Below are 20,622 nucleotides of genomic sequence, written 5' to 3' on the forward strand. Positions count from 1 at the left end.
TCTCCCATAGACCAGAGTTATGGGGGTACTTTTGTTCAGTGTCTATGCTTTGGGTCATAATGACGTTTCACGTTAGCTCTACCACTTTTGACAAGGGCAACCGTCTTATTGCAAATTAAACACATCGCTTGTGTGCTCCCCACCGGCAACACAAATGCGTTCTTGTCAGTCCATTCTGTCTGAAATTTGCGATTTTTCGGAATCAACTTTTCGCTGGGTTTTGTCACCCCATTATTTTTGCTAAGGAAGAACAGGTAGGCTAGCTACCGTTAGCAAATCGATTAGCCTGCGTTGTGGTGAATGACAAACACAACCTGCGTGACCCACAGAGGTTGTGGCCAACGTTGAGTGAGTTGTCATGGTAATTGCTATTACAGCTCCTGTTTGGATCTCTGGATTGGACACAGAAGATAGAAACCACATCTAGTAGGAAAACCATAGACATAATAAATAGCGTAAAGGCTATTAAATATGTGCCGGTTTCAAATGGAAATGTTCCGTCAAAATGAATTAACTCCATTGGCTATAATATATCGGCTAAAGGTCCGGGTCCGGATAGGAAGCCGCCTGGGTCCAGACTCGGACCGCGGTCCGCCATTTAGTGACCCCTGCTCTAAAATGTTCCCGGGAAAAAAACACTAGCTTTTCTCCTTTTATGGTATGCTCATTAATATTTAGATGAGCTGCGCACTGACTGGTTGTGAAGCTGGGGAGCAAAGACGCAACACGGCCAACAGCAGCACTCACTGAAACACCAAAGGTGGAAACTTGAAATAAAAACGCGCAAATAAATCTATTGTGTCTCGACGACACTGTTTTCAACAGATTGACTACATATCATTTGAAATGATAACATTAGTTGTTTCCACTTCTGTTGTCGAAGCAAACTGGATTGACTTAGGTGGGTAGAACGTTAGGCTACAGCTTAGCAACCAAACTATACAGTGTTGTGATTCAACTCAGCTTCAGTTAGCTACCTCTAGATATCTTGCTGAAAAATAACCTGACAAATAATCTGGACAAACATGCATCGTGAATTGTAGATTTACATAACACGGGTTATTTATTTGAATGAAACACAGTCAGGAACATGAAACAACGTTAGCCCCATTGCCAATAAACGAGGCTAAAACATCACACATTCTACATATGCTCTTGCATTAGCAAGCGAAACTAGTTTACATGCCTACAGTCTAGGTGTTTTCGCCACCTACCTGTTCTTGCATTCCTTGCAAAATCAGCGTTAATAAAAAGCAGATGAGCTACAGTCTAGCTAACATTGACTAGACGGGCATGGCTAGGGTGACCAGAAGAATGACCCTGAAAAGGAGGACACTTGGGTCCAAAAAGGAGGACAAAGGGTCAAAAAGGAGGACAATCCCAAAAAGTTGTTGACGGGGGGGGGGGGGTAGAAGCAGAGTGCCCGGCAGACCTCGCATTATCCTTGTGCAGTTGCGTATCGTAGGCATGCTTAAAGCCCCTTTCCCCCTACTACTCACGTCAATGTCAATGCGACAGAACTTACAGAAGGTATGATATTGATCTTTGCTGCTCTTATGGCAAAGTGGAGTTCTGAACTCCACGTAGGTTAGAAGGAGGTCTTTCTGTTTGACATCGGAAAACTTACGCGAGTGGTAAATTGCGACGGTGGGCAGGAAGGGTCAAAAAGGAGGACAAAAGGGCGAAAAGACGGACACGCAACAGCGGTCTGGACAAAAGGTTGGAAAACCGGACTGTCCGGCCGAAATCCGGACGTCTGGTCACCATGGCATGGCTGATGTTTGTCTATACCCGTAGTGTAGAAGATCCCTGTGCAGTTCGACCCTGGACACATTTACGAGAACCATTTCACCAAGGATGGTTTTCAAAACCTGGGACAATGTAAAGCAGGATTTGCTATGAAGCTGTTGCTGAAAAGAGGTGCGTTTCGACCTTACGTTCATCACAACCGCAAACTGTAGTATGATTTTGTTGGTAACATTACATTTACATTGTCATTTAGCAGACGCTTTTATCAGCGACTTACAGTGAGTACAGGGACATTCCCCCGAGGCAAGTAGGGTGAAGTGCCTTGCCCAAGGACACAACGTCATTTGGCACAGCCGGGAATCGACCCCTGCAACCTTCTGATTACTAGACCGATTCCTTAACCGCTCAGCCACCTGACTCCACCTGATTTTGTCGATAACAGTTATTAGCAATGCTAACGTATCCTGTATCTAGCACTTGCCTTTTTCCAGTTCTTTCAAATAGATAATCGAGACAGGCGTTAGCAATAGGCCAGACTGCTATTCGTTTTCTGGCTTTTTTTCGGAAGCTTCCCTTCTAATGCCGACTACAGCTAGTCTAGCTAGAGTAATTTGATGTGTTTAGAAACGTATTTAGCATTCTACCTGTGCTAGATACAGGAGACGTTAACATTGCTAATAACTGTTAGCGACAAAATCATACTGTACTTACAGCTTGCGGTTGCAATGAGCATACGGTTGGAACAGCACCTCTTTTCAGGTCCAGCTTCTTAGCAAATCCTGATCGAAATTGTACAAGGTTGTCAAAACTGTCTTGGGTAAAAATGTTCAGAGCAAATGAATAATTGAGTGTCGAACTTGGCCGGGATGTTCTTATAGACAAACAGCAGCCATGCCTGTCGAATGTTTGGCTCCTTGGGAAGACTATGTTAGCCTTCCCTGTACAGACTGGAACACAGCATTTACGACCGTGGTCCATTTTCAATACCCTTGTTATATTTCAAAACGTTCTTCTTTGTAATTCCTTAGAATTAGCCTTCACATAGCAGTACGCAGCTAAATTAGTATCGGAGATAGACGCTACCTCAGACTGGTCTGGATGTACATTTTGGGGCGTGACAAAGATACAGACCAGAGCCAAAAAAAAGCGGTTCCTTGGCTTTGTTGAAAAGCTAGCGTTTTACAGCCAAATGTTTTGAAATTTGCATAGGAAAGAGGTGTCAATGGACTGCGAGGTTCACGTATGTTAATTTTACCCACCGAACTGTCGTTATTCAACTATGACAAGGTAAAATCGGTTTGGCAGTCAATCGCCCCTTTAAGGAAAATTTCAAGGTGTTTTGTGCAACCGGCCCCTGACCAATTTGGAGCAGACCGGTCATTTGAAGGTGCCATGCTTTGTCTCTTGTGCCGTTGTCCTTGCAAGCAAGGGCATAGAATTTAGTAGGGATGCTACGGGAAAAAGCCACTACCAAAGCCACGGAAACATGATTTCCCTACCAAGATTTACTGAGTGCAACATAGCTATTTAAAATACATAAAGCTAAACTGTATAAAATGAATGCAAATATATATTATTTGATAAAAACTCTGGCGTGCTTGCATTATCTATTCATGTCCCTACCAAAGCTGAAAACAAACCTACACCTTACATCCCGGCAGTGCATTAACTTTAATTGCAGCAACTTTCCTCTGGAGACTTTTTGATAGCGATTTACTCTTGCTAGCTATCTTAAAAGGTACACTGAGTAGAATCTATCTAACTTCATTCTGCACACAACGTAAAAGCGTACCTCCAGCAGACAAACAGTTCAGCAGTTGAATCATCTAATGGCTTCAATTTTTTCTTTTTACTTGAGGCCAAACATACTTGCCGACCGTCTATGCTTTCAGATGTTTTTATTTTTTTTATTTGAGTGTCAAAACTGGATTTAGCATCTTCGTCACCTTCCTGTTATCGCTTGGTTTCGGTCCTCTAAATTCCTGTCTCTTTCCCTTTAACTCTCTAACCCGCTTTCTACCGTTCCTGATCTCTCTCAACCTCAAAACAATTTCCACGATCTCCCCCTGTACCACTTTCCCTTTTCCTATCTCTCTTTCTGCTTCCCCCTTACCCCTCTCAGTACTCTCTACTCCCTCTCCCACAGCTGGCAGAGTGTAGTGTCAGGCCTAACGAGCCCAGGGCAGAGACAGGGATTAGGGAGCCGTGACAGGGGAATTCTAATAAGCTCAAACACAGCAATCCTATCGTCCTCTCTATTTCTCTTTCTATTTCCCCTATCTCTGCTTCTACATGTCCCTCTTTCACCCCTTTCCCCCCTCTATGCATCTTTTTCCCTTTAATTAGGTGTGCTTGCTCTCAGCAAGGCACACTATTGTTATCTCATGTATAAATTTTATTTATAATTTTATTATTTATTATTATATAATTCTTTCACTCAGTTTTTGCACTGTAAAAATGTGCGTCTCATTTCCAAAAGCAGTGCTGTTAATTTCTGGAAGGTTAGATTTAGTTAAGGAAATATTGTTTTTTGGGTGAAAGGTGACCCATATGCTAGGTAGCTAGCCACAGTCAAAAACATCACAATGTCACCCCACAATGCTTGTACAGTACAAGTCAGGATCAGAGGAGACCAACACAGTGAACAATAAGTCTTCAGTCATTTTACTAGCTGCATAGCTTACAGCTTCGACAGACCGGTGTTATCGCAGTAAACATAGGCTACATCCATGACTTCGCCCTGTTGGTTCTGCAGCTGTTCCTCAGTTGTTGTTAGCTATGATCATAAGTCATAAGTGATGATCATAAACCCCGGAGAGCAATCAATGACATCCAACAGTTAACAAGTATTTGTAACGGAACTTGGGATGGAAAGTATCCAAACAATTTCTTACAGTGGATAGACTACCCCATAGATACAAGGTGACAATAGCGACGGAAAGCGAGCCCTTAAACATTTCAGTAGAAGGGGAAAACTTAATGGGGAAGTTTAAGTCACAACCATCTCTCTGCCTCCTCATTGTGTTCCCTCTGCTTTAGGACCATCTAAGCTATATTACAGGAGGCTCTGGCAGGGAAAGAAGAGTGAAACACAGTGTGAGAAAGACAGAAATGGAACAGCAAATGCATGTATGTGGCCGTATGAGGGCGACAGGTGTGTATGTGCACGTGTGTGAGAAAAAGGGGGACAGCCTGTCAGGGAAGGTGTGACCCTTGTGGGGGTGCCTCTGGTTCAGCCAAGCATTCAGTCTGGGGCATGAGATGGTCCCCCGTACTCTCCCGCGGACTCTCTCTCCATCACAAACACTTTCTGCTCCGAGTAGGTGTTTGTGTAAATCCAAAATAGTAAGTGTTTGTGTGCAGTTAGTTTTATTAGTTTTACTTCGTAGAAAAGACAAATTATTTTTCTGTGTGTCGGTGTGTTTGTGCACATATACAACACATAGTGGGAATGCATGTGGTAAGCATTAAACATTTCTGATTTGAGTGTCAGTCTTACCTAATTCTGGGGGCAACACGGTGAGCCTGTTGCCCTGAATATGCAACTCTTTAAGCTGGGCCAGATCTCCAATCTCCTTGGGCAGCGATATTAGGTCATTATCTCTCAGACTAAGCTACAGAATGGAGGAAGGGAGGAAGAATGAAAATACATTGAGAGGAGGATGGAAGGGCGATAAAGTCATTGATGGGGGAGAGAGGGAAAGGGGTAGAAAAAGAGCACTGACAGGGACATAGAGAGGGCCAGGGGGATGAGAAATGGAGAGAGGCGGGATAGAGAAAGAGATGGAGAGAGTGAGGGACATATACTAAGAGAGGGAGGGAGGGGAAACGGGGTAAATAGAGAAGGGGAGAATCGTGGAGCAGATGCGAGATATGGAGGGCAGATGGGAGGGGGCTTGGGCAGACAAGCAGTAGGGGGGATATACAATTATACAGATTTGATTTACGTTTTGCACACACAGTTTTTCAGATAAAACCATTACATGAAAATACCATAATTTAACATTTAAACACCCTTTAAAACGAGCCTAAGATTCAGTTCATAAGACCCAAGACGGTAGACTGAGAGAAACCACAAAGATAACCCCAATCGAAACATACACCAAAAAAGGGAGAGAAGGCATTGATTTTGAGGGATATTTAGATAAATTACTCACTATCTGCAGCTTGGTCAGCTTGCTGATGTCTGGGGGCAGCATCTCAAAGTCGTTGTCACTGAGATAGAGTGCACGCAGGGTGGCTGTAATTCACACAGGAGTGGGTTAGTGTTGTGAGTTGTGCGTGTCTGTGTGGATGTATGTCTGGTTGGCCTATGTTTTCTTATGGTTGTATGTGCATGCACGTGCGTGTTGGACATCCTATCCAAACCAAGCCAAAGACTAATCAATAAGACCAGTCACGGCTGATTCATCACGCCTTGCAATCTCTGTATGGAGGAGCAGCTGATGTACGTACACACACACACAAGCCAAGAAAAGATTTACGTCAGCTTGTCTGGTCAAGGAAGGACAAAGAGATGTCTTAATCAAATCCATGTTCACAGTAACACAGGGGAGTCAGGTGGCTGAGCAGTTAGGGAATAGGGCTAGTAATCAGAAGGTTGCCGGTTTGATTCCCAGCCATGACAAATTACGTTGTGCCCTTAGGCAAGGCCTACTTGCATTGGGGGAATGTCCCTGTACTTACTGTAAGTTGCTCTGGATAAGTGTGTCTGCTAAATGACTAAATGTAACACAGTCACCATCTACTACCACTGATTACATATTCAAATCATTTATGAATCACATTTTTTATTTAGCCAAAAAGCCAGGGACTGTGCTGTTGTGAAGAAAGGACCCAGGGTTTCCCACAGCACTTTTCACTTAAGGCCGCCTAAGCAACACACGCTTGCCGCCTTAACTACGATGTTTTTTTACACGGCGATTTACAGTGTTACTCTGACATGTTTTCTCCCTTCCATTCCAAACCGTGACCTACGCCAGTCTCCCTTCTCTGCAGAACGCATTAATCTATCACACAAACTCCCCCCCCCCATGCAAGAGTATAAAAGAGAGAAAGAACAGTGTTCAATGCATGAATGGAGTGATTGCCATCATCTCCAAAATCAACAAAGATGATAATGCTGTGTATGGTGTGTTGGTGTGTGTGACAGACATAGAAAGACTCACTAAGGTAGAAGAAGTTCCCAGGCAGGGAGCTCTCATTCAGGTTGTTATAGGTGAGGTCCAGTACCTCAAGAGCAGGCAGTGACCCAAAACCACGTGGCAGACTACTCATCCTGTTCATACTGGACACACAAAAACACAACCACACATATAAAACAAACAAAACCACGTGGCAGACTACTCATCATGTTCATACTGGACACACAAAAACACAAATACACATATAGAACAAACAATTGAAGAATATCAAGACAGAAATCTGTTTTGTGTCACTATTTGTAAATCTGTGACTTATTCACATTAACATAAGTCTAAAACAATATATTGTCCACACTAGATAAACTAAAACAGAGAAAGCATAGATTAAAAGCACACACAAAACACATTTTTCATTGTTGGTTTCATATATTTCAGATCAATCATTTATACCCGTGTTTCTCAACTGGTGGGTAAAGGGTTGCAGACGTGTGCTTCGGCTCCGTCAAAAAGTCAAACCTTTATTATATATAACCAAACATCCGATGCTGCGCTTTTCATTTTGAAAGGTTTGTAGGCTTACACTGTGTCGCCTGCATACTTTAACACAAATGTCAAAATGTCAGTCAAAACTGGAGCGCTGTTTGCAGGGGTGTTTCCTAGACATAGGCAACCTAGGCGGTTGACAAAGGGGCTAATCTGCAGGGGGGCGCCGATTGGGCACTGTAAATAAAAACATACAATTCTGTAGCCAAGATAGTCGTAACAAATGTGGCCATGACCCGGTTGGGCCAATGTTTGCCCGCACCGGGGATTGAACACGCCACCAAAAGTTAGAGATTCACTTACACCGGTGGCCTGTATACATACCTGAGGAGTGAGTTTAACCACTCTAGACTGGCTAAATAGTTTTCATTATTAAATCTGATTTATTTGCTTTGAGTGAGATGGCAAAACATGTATAATGATTCGCATACAAATTCCCTTAAAGTGCAATTTGTTGTTAGTATAGAAACTAAATAAGTAAATAAATGTGTCATCATACACAGACTTTTGGTGGCCAGTATATATTAGATTGAAATGTTATTTACATTGACATGTCCAAATGTTCTTTACATCCTTTATGATTAGGGCTGTGAAATGATACAACATTTTAATCAAATTAATCACAGGTTTCTGTGGATTAATCATGATTAACTACTGATTATTATGACTGATTTTCCGAATTTTTGTCATTAGTGTGCGTCTTTGATTTTGCGGTACCTTGATGCCCGTTGCCACTCGCAAAACTTTGGTTAACCCTTCGTCCTCAACAATATCAATCGTCTACAGCTTTTTGCAATACATTTGGCAACTGTGCTAGTCACCTTGTCACAGGCAGACTTAATGAGGGCCCTACGCTGTTCAGTGAGGGTGGTTTGGCGCATTCTACTTGAACTCCCCCCGCCGACCAACGCATGCTTCGCGTTGAGGTGGTATAAGTCACTTTAGGCTGGTATTGCTTCAGTGAAACGATAACATTCAGTCATTTAGCAGACGCTCTTATCCAGAGCGATAACGTCTTCCCGCAGAGTGTGCATATCACTTTGGTTTTATCGGATGTTCCATCTTAGTTTTTTTGGAACACAAACTTTTCATCCAGAAGTTGCAGAATTGTTGCAGAATTGGGGGTATATTACGTTAAGTGCGTTAAAAAATAACAAATTAATCCTGTAATTTAATCATAACGTGTTAACGCGTTATTTTTCACAGCCCTATTTATGATATATGTGAGTGTGTATACATACAAATATATTTATCAGACCCTCCAGGAATTCGCAATGTTGCGATCACACCAATTAATGCAAATTCAATAATTCCCCGCTAATTCAGCGCGACGTTGCAATTTTAACCAATCACCTCAATTTTCCCGCAACTTTGACCAATCATCGTCGTCTCCCACAACTCTCTCCAGTGCATGTTAAATCCAGTGTTGCGCCTGAACGCGTTCATTGAACCAAAGTTCATGAACTCGTACATAATTTTGGTGAACGTGAACTGAACATACTGATGACCGATACTGTGAACGCGTTCATTCAGTTGTCTGTGAACTCTTTCACTCTTTTTAATTTCGTTCAATAAGGTGCCAGATTTCTAGAGACTTCCAGGCAAAAAACACACCGTTTGCAGTCCTGTATCCAGGGTTGCCCAACCAGTCAATTGCTGCGTGTACTTTCTTCTACTGTCTATGCCTGGCAAGCGTGAGAGCGCCAAAGTTGCGTAGAGGCCGAGAGCAGTATGGCAGACAGATTTCAATGTATTTTGTAAAAAAAAGGGAGATTCCTCCCTTCAATGCGAATGTAAATCCTGGTTGGATAAGTATACAAAATTGGATATGAAGATGAAATCTGACACATAGTTTCAGCGTTAAACTAATAAAATAATTGCTGTCTGTGGTTCTATACAGACTTTGAATTTTGTTGATCCATAGGTATCTGTTTCATGTTGTGGATAAGTAAAGCATGTTATTTTTCAACAAATAACTCAATTATAATTACAAAGAGGGAAATTTGCTACTTTTTATCGCAACTTTCACTTGCTCCCGCAATTTCATCGCAACAAACACCTAAAAAGCACTGCAACTTTCATCGCAACTTTTTGGAAAAGCTCCTGCAAATCAGGAATTTTTGCCCGCAACTATCACAAAAAAGGCCCGCAAAATCCTGGGGGGACTGATTTATGGGGTACTATAGCCAGATCAGTGTTTCCTCTATGTTGATTTAGCCGTGGCGACCCGCCACGAAATAGGGCTGTACAACATTTTTGGCCGTCTATCAGCAGTGATTGTTAGAGTGCATGTTGGAGAATAGCACAGACATGCGCTTCACACCGCAGTTGAGATTGCGTGTGTGCGTCCTTGAGAACTGTAGCGTAAATTGGATAACTTATGTTGTGAGTTCATTTAAGCCTGTTATTGTATTAGTCTATAGTTCTTGCGAATTTAAATTAAGTTAACTGGGGATTTTCATTGTTTGTATTCTTCCCCTGATAGCTATATACTGTAAATTGCACGTCTGTTGATTCGATAGCAATTGCTGCCTTTGCTCACGTTTGTATTTTAGGTGCAAAAAGCAGAATTCCCATATCTCTTGTAAGCTTCCCTGTTCTACTTTTTTTGGTGTAGATTTGACAGTAAAACTGTAAAATTATGATGTTTGTGATATGACGTAAAGACATGGCAGCCGCCTAATACTATGCGGTCTACCCGGCGACATTCTCATTCAAATTTCAAGACTTTTGTACCCCAAATCAAAATTCTGATGTGACAGATCAATGGGGAATTGCTTTCTCTCCTATAGGCTGTCCTCCTCGACATCTTTGGTCTTTTTAAATCGAACTATTTGTATAATCCTTGTAATTCTCGAGCCATTATAAAGGCTTTATTTTGCGTGCGCACCATGCTGCGCACGCATCCAGAATATTTACAAACAAATAAAACCGTATGGTGGTCCCCGCACTCAAGACCACCCGGTCCCAACACATGTTCTTCTCCTGTCTGGCCCCCCAGTGGTGGAACCAACTCCCCACCTCCATCAGAGACACTGGGCCCGATCTTGCACCCAGTGCAATTGACTTGGTCAACAACGCAAGTGTCATTCCTAGTTTGCACTCAACGCAAAGTCAACTTTTCCCTCCACAGACGCACATCGAATTGACTTTGCGCTCCCGTGGGCGGTTCAGCGAAAAAGGAGGCGTGTTCGAGGCAACCGCTCCCTGGTGCTATTTTGCAGTTTCCGAAAAACAATTCTGCCACTGACCAGGAAAAAGTTGGTCTAAAGTCAATGACGTATTATTCAGATGATATTTTAAGGGCGCAAGCTTGGTCCGTACGCACTGCTGGCGAAGCCAGGTTCTTCTTTCTGCCAAGCTACGTTACATTGTTTTGATTTATGGCGTGTTATAAAAAGTTTTTCATTACCAATTTCTTTGTATGTGAACTTGATTTGTAACAATTGTGGCAATTTCCTCCCACGCCTGTTTAACCGAAGCTAATTTGGGTGGGTTTCTTCTCCCATCTCCATCAGGATCAGAATTCGCTTTATTCGCCATGTAACCTGTTACACAAACACGGAATCTACTGTGGCAGGAAGGCGTAAACAATAAACATATAGGGCCTACCGTTTCTTAAATTAAGTAAAAAAGTACAATAGTTCAAATAATTCTAAAAACTAAACAATTAAAAAATATAACAATTAAAAACATAAAATATATATAAAAATAAGAATTTGAATGAACAATATGAGCGGGAAATTTAGTGCAGTGAGAAAACTGCTCTGCCTTTCCCATACAATGTCATTTCTCTATCTTTTAAGGCCCTGACTAGAACGTCGGTCTCCTCGGCTGTGAACCGCTCCTGGCATGCGCCTGGCAAATACGCTGTTATATTAGCAATCCGCCATGGAACAAGCGCTGCTCTTAAAGGGAATGTGAGATGACGCTCTGATTGGTTTATTGCACGTTACGCCCAAACCACACCCATTAGTAATGTAGCTACTTCGGACCAACACTTTTAGATTTGCGCCAGGTGCAGTCATTTATCCCGCCGGCAAAATAACAACCAAGCTGGAGTCACGCCCACAAAGTTACTTGCGCTTTGCGTTTTGATACTTGCGTTTCAGATCGTCAAAGTAGGGCCCACTAACTGTCTCCCCACCTTCAAGAAAAGTCTCAAGACACACTTGTTCCTGGAATACAACGGTACCTTGGAATGATTTGCTGGACCTGATGTTAGTTTCCTCCAGGATCACAATGACTCTTACTTAGAGACTTCTTGCTCTTGTTGGTTAGCTGTATTACTGATATTTAACTGATTTAAAATTATTTTACTCGCTATGAAATATTTTTACTGTTGCTTACTTTTCTACAGGTACACTCTTGCACTTTTTTGAGGTTCATGTTGTTTAATTGTAACTTGTTTAACTACATGCTCTTATGGTTTTCCCTTTGGCACTTATTTAGGTTTTTCACAATGTATACTTCATGATTGGCTACCCGCAATGTTTGGGGCTCGGTGTTATGATCCGTGACATTTCAATTCAATCTTTATTAAACCAACATCGCAGACTGATGTCTGAATTGCGTAGTTCTGACATTTCTCTGAAGTGCTTAATACTCATGTCCATTATTAAAAGCCCTAAGAACCTACTCTAAAATCCATCATTAACATGATTAAGAGACATTCATAAACATTAACAAGCACATCACGTACAATATAGGATAAACATAACTGCTAAATGAAGCTGGGAAATGGTAATGTAATGATTAACTAGTATTCAACAGTTCGGCGAGGTACGGTATAGGTGAGTTTTTGTATCTTGCAGTCCGGCAAAATGGAATTTCAAGTTTGTCTGCCTTCCGCGTTCATCTACCGGATATGTTCTGTGGAGTGGGTAGCCATTCACGGACCTCTGAGTTCAGTAGGGATTCCGCAAATGTCCTACACGGTGCACGGCGTCGGTCGGCCAGGGAGTTGAGGTTCAGGGTGGTAAGTACTGTAGTCGGAATGACCTATGAACTTTTGAAAAAGCTCTCTCTCGGAAGTCGCTTTGGATAAAACCATCTGCTAAATGAATAAACGTAAATGTCTGCTAAATGTAATTTAATGTAATATATATCGCCAAAATTAGCAGTCGGTTCCCTAAATCCACCTTTCCTACCCTCTCACCCTCCTTAACCGACCCAACTAAATGTCTAAACTCTTTCTCTCCCCTGTCTGAGGAATCTCTGACCTCATTCTCTCTCATCGCCCCACCTCCTGTCCCCTTGTTCCTGGCCCCTCCCCTCTCTTTCAAACCATCTCCCACTCCATCATAACTTATCTTCTCCATGCCCTAAACTCCTCTCTTACCCCCTCTGCCTTCAAACAGGTCAGAGTTACCCCTCTACTCAAAAAACCCTCCCTTAACCCTGCTGTCCTCCAGAACTACAGACCGGTATCACTGTTACCCTTCTTTTCAAAAACAATTGAAAGTGCTGTATTTAACCAACTGTCAAACTTTCTCTCTCAGAACAACCTGCTTGACCCCAACCAATTGGGCTTCAAGACTGGCCACTCCACAGAGACTGCCCTCCTTTCAGTCACCACTGCCCTCCAGTCTGCCAGAGCGGCTTCAAGGTCATCCGTCATCATTCTGCTGGACCTTTCTGCAGCGTTTGATACAGTTTACCAGATCCTGCTCTCCAGACCAGGGGCAGTTCTACACAGAGGCCTACAGGGGCCAGTGCCCCTGTAAAAATGTCCCTGGCCGCCCCTGTGGCCCCCCTGAGCTGACTGAATGTTTTTTTTAGTTTTTTTTACACAATGTTTTTCTTCTTCTAGTAGTCATCATGAAACGAGGAATGGACATTGCAGCCTTTTTTGCCCCAGTAAATAAAAAAGTGATACAATAATATCAAGGTATTGAGAGAGCTGAGGAGCTGAGCAGTTTGTATGATTAATTAATTAATTAATGTTTAAAAATCATTTGTTTCCATTCTTTTATGTGCCCCTCTGATTAAACACTGGCACCCTCATGACCCCCACGGTAAAATTTGTCTTTAATCCGCCACTGCTCCAGACTTTGAGATGGGCATCACTGGCACAGCATTCCAGTGGATCTCACCCTACCTGTCGGTAAAATCCTACCAGGTCTCCTGGGGAGGCGAACTGTCAGGCCCTCGCCAGCTCTCCACGGGTGTCCCACAGGGCTCCGTCCTTGGACCGCTCCTCTTCTGTCTGTACACCACCTCACTTGGACCAATCATCACCTCTCATGGCTTCTCCTACCACTGCTACGCTGACGACACGCAGCTGTACCTGTCGTTCCCTCCGACCGATCCGGGATCTCAGCTAGGATTGAGGCCTACCTCACAGACATCTCCGCCTGGATGACCAAGCACCACCTCCAGCTGAACCTCGCCCAAACAGAACTTCTCATCATCCCGGCCAAACCCTTAATCTCCCTCAATCTCTCAATCACCCTGGGATCTGAGACGGTGACCCCTTCATCCTCTGCCAGGAACCTTAGGGTTACCATGGATGACAAGCTCGACCTCATGGCCCACATTGCTGCAGTCTCTTGGTCGTGTAGATTCACCCTGTACAACATCCGGAAGATCAGGAGATACCTGTCTGAGCACTCCACCCAGCTGCTGGTCCAAGCACTTGTCTTCTCCAAGTTGGACTACTGCAACTCGCTGCTCGCCGGTCTCCCAGCATGCGCAACCCGCCCTCTTCAGAGGATTCAGAACGCAGCGGCCCGCCTGGTGTACAATCTACCCAGACATTCCCATGTTATCCCGCTCCTCATCTCCCTCCACTGGCTACCCATCATGGCCCGCATCAGATTCAAGACCCTGGTACTGAACTTCCGAGCAGTGAACGGGACTGCACCCGACTACATCAAGTCTCTCCTGCAGCCTTACACCCCCACCGCCACCTACGGTTTTCTTCAGACAACCGCCTGGAAGTCATGGATGGGCATAGATTGTAAATGTTTGTCCAGCACATCCCATAGATCAGGGGTACTCAATTAGAAACTCAAAAGGTCCACTCACCAAATTTCCATTCAGTCGAGTGTCCGGAACGGACCATGGTTTATTTTTCTGGCCCTTACCTCTCCCTATGACTCCCATTCAAAATTGGCACAGTGCCGTGCCCCTGGGCATCTTTCTCCCATAGACCAGAGTTATGGGGGTGTTTTTTTTTTTCAGTGTCTATGCTTTGTGTCATAGTGACGTTTTACGTTAGCTCTACCACTTTTGACAAGGGCAACCGTCTCATTGCAGATTAAACACATTGGTTTTGTGCTTCCCACCGGCAACTCAAATGCGTTCTTTTCAGTCCATTCTGTCTGAAATTTGCGATCTTTCGGAATCAACTTTTCGCTGGGTTTTGTCACGCCATTATTTTTGCTAAGGAAGAACAGGTAGGTTAGTTACCGTTAGCAAATCGATTAGCCTGCATTGTTGCGAATGACAAACACAACCTGCATGACCCACAGAGGTTGCGGCCAACGTGAGTGAGTTGTCATGGTGATTGCCATTACAGCTCCTGATTGGATCTTTGGATTGGACACAGAAGGTAGAAACCATAGATATATATATAAAAGCGTTTATATATATCTATGACAGAAACCACATCTAGTAGGAAAACCACAGACATATTAAATAGCGTAAAGGCTATAAAAAATGTGCCGGTTAAAATGGAAACTTTCCGTCAAAATGAATTAACTCCATTGGCTATTAATATATCGGCTAAAGGTCCAGGTCCGGATAGGAAGCCGCCTGGGTCTGGACCCGGACCGCAGTCCGCCATTTAGTGACCCCTGCCATAGATGCTCGATTGGATTAAGATCTGGGGATCTTAATCCCCATTCCTGAACCATTTTTTCTTTGAGGCATCCTGCCGAAAGATGCCACTGCAATCAGGGACTACTTTTTCCATGAAAGGGTGTACATGGTCTGCAACAATGCTTAGGCAGGTTTGGTTACCATTGGCACGTGTTAATGTAACATCCACATGAATGTCAGAACCCAAGGTTTCCCAGCAGAATTTTGCCCAAAGCATCACACTGCCTACACCGGCTTTCTTTCTTCCCATATTGCATCCTGATGCCATGTGTTCCCCAGGTAAGCGACGCACCCGGCCATCCACGTGATGCAAAAGAAAACATGATTCATCAGACCAGGCCACCTTCTCCCATTGCTCCCTGGTTAGGGCTCTAGAGTGCAACCAATGTGGTTGCATATGCGACCAAAATTTGTACAGGTGCGACTAAAATTTTTCCTAGGTTGCACCGGTGCACCTAACCTCGCATCCTCTGCCTCTCCACAAACAAAGCCTTTGTTTCTTCTTTGATGGAACTCACATTCATGGTTGGAACATATCGTGGTCTAAAACTAATCAGAGACAGGGATGGGGCGGGTCTTTGCCTCTGATGGCTGTGGTCCAGATATTCCAGTAGGCTTTACACTGCTCCGTGCTGTGTGATTGAAATTACGACCTGAGCACCAGAGAATCAGTTACGGCAGACCTGGGCATTGTACGGCCCGCGGGCCACAACCGGCCCACAGGCTGTCCCAATCCGGCCTGTGTGAGGTAAATCAAAAATTACAAATAAATAGTGTTGAGCGGAAGTGAATATGTAGTCCTGGAAGACTAGTGATCAGGCAATTTACATATGAGCGCTTGCGCAAACTCAACGACAAGAGAGTTAGCTGTTGATTAGCCCTCGAAAATGAAATAATGAACGAAAGGTTGATACAGAATGTATCAGAGTTTTTAAAAAGACATGGACTTCCAAGTATCTGTTTACTGAGGTCAAAGTCAAAGCTGTTTTCTTAGTTTTGGAGAACAGGTCGCTGTGTTGAAGGATTATAATTTGAATCGGCACTAAAGAAAAAAACGCAGACATAATAACAATTTGACTGATTCAGTGGGCGTGGGCTGATGGTTTCCTAGTTAAATTGCAGACCCGGATCATCGCCTGCCAGCTGTCCTTCGCATATCCACCTCAGACATTCAGACAGATTTCGATGAAATTGTTCAAGCCCACTGGATTCCTCTAACAGAACAAAAAAACGTATTGCTTTTTGTATGAAGTTGATCAATCGCAAATCTTTAACATACAGCTAAAAACTTTTCAGTGTTTGTGAAGATTAATTAGTTACAAATAAAATGAAACTGATGTAATGATTATTTTAGTTTTTACTGTTACTTCAATAGTCTTTTCCTAGTTGACCAACATGTAAAATATTGATATAAATATTTACAGAATATCCTTATTCTGCTGATTATCAGTAGCAGCTAATCAAAATATATACTTTACTGCTTTTTACAATGGGGAATTAAGTTCAAGTTATTGTTGATGTGGCCCTCCAACACATTTCAGATTTCTCATGTGGCAAAATGAATTGCCCACCCCTGAGTTACGGAGCTGGGCCATGGAGCTAATCCATGGAGCTGGGATTTTGATGCTAGGGAGTGTGGCAAGCTGGTTTAGCCAAGACCAAAGGGCAAGAAAGCCAAATTACAGGCGTTGGCCATCTGAAGGGCATGCGAAAGCAAGGGGGGACCCGCTATAAGACTTTGAGCCATAAAGTGTTAGGTCTCAGTTCAGGGAAGCACTTTTAAACAGTAGCACTTTCTATTTTGAAATATTTTATTTTGCTTGCAATGTTTTAGTTTGACAGCTCAGTGAAGAATTTAAAATATTTTTATTTTTATATACAGTTTAATTGTGTTTCAAATAAAACCAATATTTACCTACACCTTATTCTTGTTTAAGGTAATTTACATAATATATATGAATGTATATGGAGCGTGATAAAAAGGTGACCTTGAAATTATGGCGACGCAAAGAAAAATTTGGGTGCACCTAAACAAAAAAGTTCACCGCACCAGTGCAACCAAGGGAAAAAGTTAGTCTGGAGCCCTGCTGGTCCAGTTTTGATGTTCACTTGCCCATTGTAGGCACTTTTGGCAGTGGACAGGGGTCAGCATAGGCACCTTAACTGGTCTGCGGCTACGCAACACCAAAAACAAACTGCAATGCACTGTGTTCTGACACCTTTCTATCAGAACCAGCATTAAAGTTTTCAGCCATTTGAGCTACAGTAGCTCGTCTGTTGGATCAGACCACACGGGCCACCCTTTGCTTCCAACGTGCATGACCCTGTCATCGATTCACCGCTTTTCCTTCCTTGGACAACTTTGGATAGGTAGTGACCACTGCAGACCAGGAACACCTAAAAAGAGCTGCAGTTTTGGATATGCTCTGATCCACTCATCTAGCCATCACAATTTGGTCCTACTTAAAGTCGCTCACATCCTCACGCCCTATTTCCTGTTTATAACACGTCAACTTTGAGGACAACATTTCACTTTCATGTCAAATATACCCCATCCACTGATCGGTGTGTGTGTGTATAGTTGAATTCTTCATAAAATATCTAATGTAGTAGGCATTGTCTGTAGGCAAGATTTGAATGTTTGGCAACACTTGATTTTAAGATTACATTTGCTACCATGTAACTACAAGTAACAACATTGGCCGGGTTTCCCAAATTCGTTAAGAAGCTCTTAACGCTAAGAGCTTCTTAGGAGCATTCTAAGAACGCTCTAGAACGCTCTTAGAAAGCTCCAAAGAAGCTCCTCTGGGAAACCCGGACATTGTGGTCAGATAGGATATTAGTAAGGAATTGCTATGCAGCTACATTTCACTATGGATTAGCGGTACAAGTTGTTACCCAACTGAGGTGTTCCAGTTCCAGGTGAAAGCCGATGTTACCATTTTGGTAACATGTTAACCTTTTGGTACAACTTTCAACTGACCCTTTCCAAAATCCACTTAGCCCCTACCCCCTATTCCATACTGTGCCTTCTTAGAATTTTGTAACAACCTATAATACAACATCCCATTTAAGTACATTCCTGAATACCAAAAATATTTTATTATAGGTATTGCTAAGTAGTTCCATGGTAGTTAATGTAACCTTAACGTAATGTGATGGCAAATGTTTTATTGTATGCTACATGTCTGAAATTTGAAAAATAAGAATGGCTTGTTGACTGCACTGAGGCTTCATTCCCACATTGCATTGCAACCGTTTTTTTTTTTTTTTTATACCACCAGAAAGGCTGAATATACTTTTTGTCATTACCTTCTGTGGAGAGCAGAAACATACAGAGTGATTACACAGCACCAACTGAACAGCATACAGTATGCTGTGTCTTAAAACTGCAATAGGTAACATAAGAAAAAATATATATATCATATGAGAAACAATGCACCCAAAACTTCCATGCTTTCTTCCATATTGAGCCACGGAAAAGGGCCCGCCTCACCAAAGGCGGGTCGATGGAAGGAAGAAGACCACTCAAATGTGGAATTGACTCTCCACTGGCACTGTTGTGCGTGTTGCAACTCTCAGATGGTGTTATTAGCTTGAATAACATGTTTATAGGACACTAAAAGTTATTTTTTAACCAAACATATCTCAAATACCTACCAACAAGGCTCTTGATACACTAGGTGTACTGACCAAAATATTTAACTACTGCCTACAGCAAAGCAATTGGTCGGACAGGCAGAGGCCAATACTAAATGCTCGTACAAAGACAGGACTGCTCTGTGATTCTATAGAACAATGCCAACAGATGTACAAAGACAATGCTTTGGGAATCATGACCTTGTCATTACCTATTTAAGCTCCTCTCTGCCTGGTGAGTCCATATCTGTTTCATCCCTATCCTCTTCGTCATCCAGGACAACATAATTATCAATTTCAATACTGCTTGTTTGTTAAATGCCACAGAGCAGCTCAAAGGTAATGTCGTGGTCAGAGGATAATTTTGGGGGGGAGAATCCGAGACAGTGAGTGTGTGTGTGAGATGAGGTTTTGTTTGCACGGAGCAATTTACTGGTTGAAGGGACAGATTGTTCTTGACAAATAAGTTTAGGTTTGTCACCCTTACACATTGAAAACAAGCACATACACACACATGCGAGAAAACCCAGTCCTGAATACAACTCTGTGGCTTATGTTTACAAGATTATGGTTGGCAAATGGTGCATCTGACATCCAATCAATAACACAGAGAATGTCAGAACGTTGGGGAGATTGTACAAAGTTCTGTAATCCCCTGTGACATTGACACCGGCCCCTGATCTGTCCTTCTCTCTCTCTCACAGGGAGGATGTGTACCATCCCACCACTAGCACACGAAAGGGTCAGGTAGTGTTCTGGTTACGTGTATCGATGTCTCCAAAGCAAGTAGTGCTATGCACTGATATCAAACTAAATTTGCTGCTACAGTTAAAAATGTAGACATGCAAGGAGTCGATTCAAGGCTAATCAGAGAAATGCGGGACTGTTGAGAAAATCAGCAATGTAACATTAGCGTAGCACACTAGCGATTAAAAAAAACGTGTCAATTAAGAACATGCTGCAAATACATATGTACAGGACTGTGTCGAGCACAAAACAAGACTGTCGTAATTATTGAATCAATTAAAATTTAAGCCAAAAATATAAAATGTATGGGACTCTGACTGATCTGTCTACCATTGTTGCAGTTAGCGCAGTATTCACATACCCCTTGTTTTCAAGTAAGCTCCCAAAAACACTTGGTTTTAAGGGGTGTGTACCCTTTTGTCTTAGCCGTACCCCTAAAAGAGTATTGGGACACCACTTACTCTCACGTGAATGCGCAAAACTAAGGGGTAGGGGTAAGGGGTAGGATAAGCCAGAGTATTGAGATTCGGCATTCAGTTACAGGTTGTTCAATGGCTCATGCTATTCACAGTTATCAGTTTTACCTGCGTCACTGACAAGTCTGTCACCTGAGACAAACGTTTTTGTCAATTGTTTTGTACAAATGTGTTTTACCCCTGACTCACCTGCATTAAATTGTTTTGTGTGTATGTGTATTACTCCTGCGTGCAACAGCATTAAATAGTTTTGGACATATGTGTATGACCCAGAAATTCCACCCTGCCCAGTATTTTTTTGGTAATGGTTCTTTTGTAAATTTGAACCTTGCATTTTCCCCATTTTCTCTACTTGTCTGCTCCAATCTCCCCTTAGGGATAAATCAAGTACCAACTACTACTAATTGAGCAGCTTGGACCTAACAGACCAGACATTAAAGGGGTCATTGACTGCTAAACCAAGTTTACCTTTTCATAGTTGAATAACGACAGTTTGGTTG

General features: G+C 42.8%; 1 protein-coding gene across 1 annotated transcript in view; it reads right to left on the minus strand.

Annotated features, from left to right (window-relative positions):
* rsu1 (Ras suppressor protein 1) overlaps positions 1-20,622 on the minus strand; it is a 103,912-nt gene that overhangs the window by 54,078 nt on the left and 29,212 nt on the right. The window contains exons 5-7 of the mRNA XM_084703398.1: positions 6,918-7,036; positions 5,907-5,989; positions 5,249-5,363 (exon numbers count right to left, since the gene is read on the minus strand). Of these exons, the coding sequence (XP_084559524.1) occupies positions 5,249-5,363; positions 5,907-5,989; positions 6,918-7,036 (317 nt within the window). The remainder of the gene's footprint in view (positions 1-5,248; positions 5,364-5,906; positions 5,990-6,917; positions 7,037-20,622) is intronic.

Source organism: Hypomesus nipponensis, chromosome 8 (assembly GCF_054491055.1).
Source record: "Hypomesus nipponensis isolate SF chromosome 8, ASM5449105v1, whole genome shotgun sequence".
NCBI classification, from domain to species: Eukaryota; Metazoa; Chordata; class Actinopteri; order Osmeriformes; family Osmeridae; genus Hypomesus; species Hypomesus nipponensis.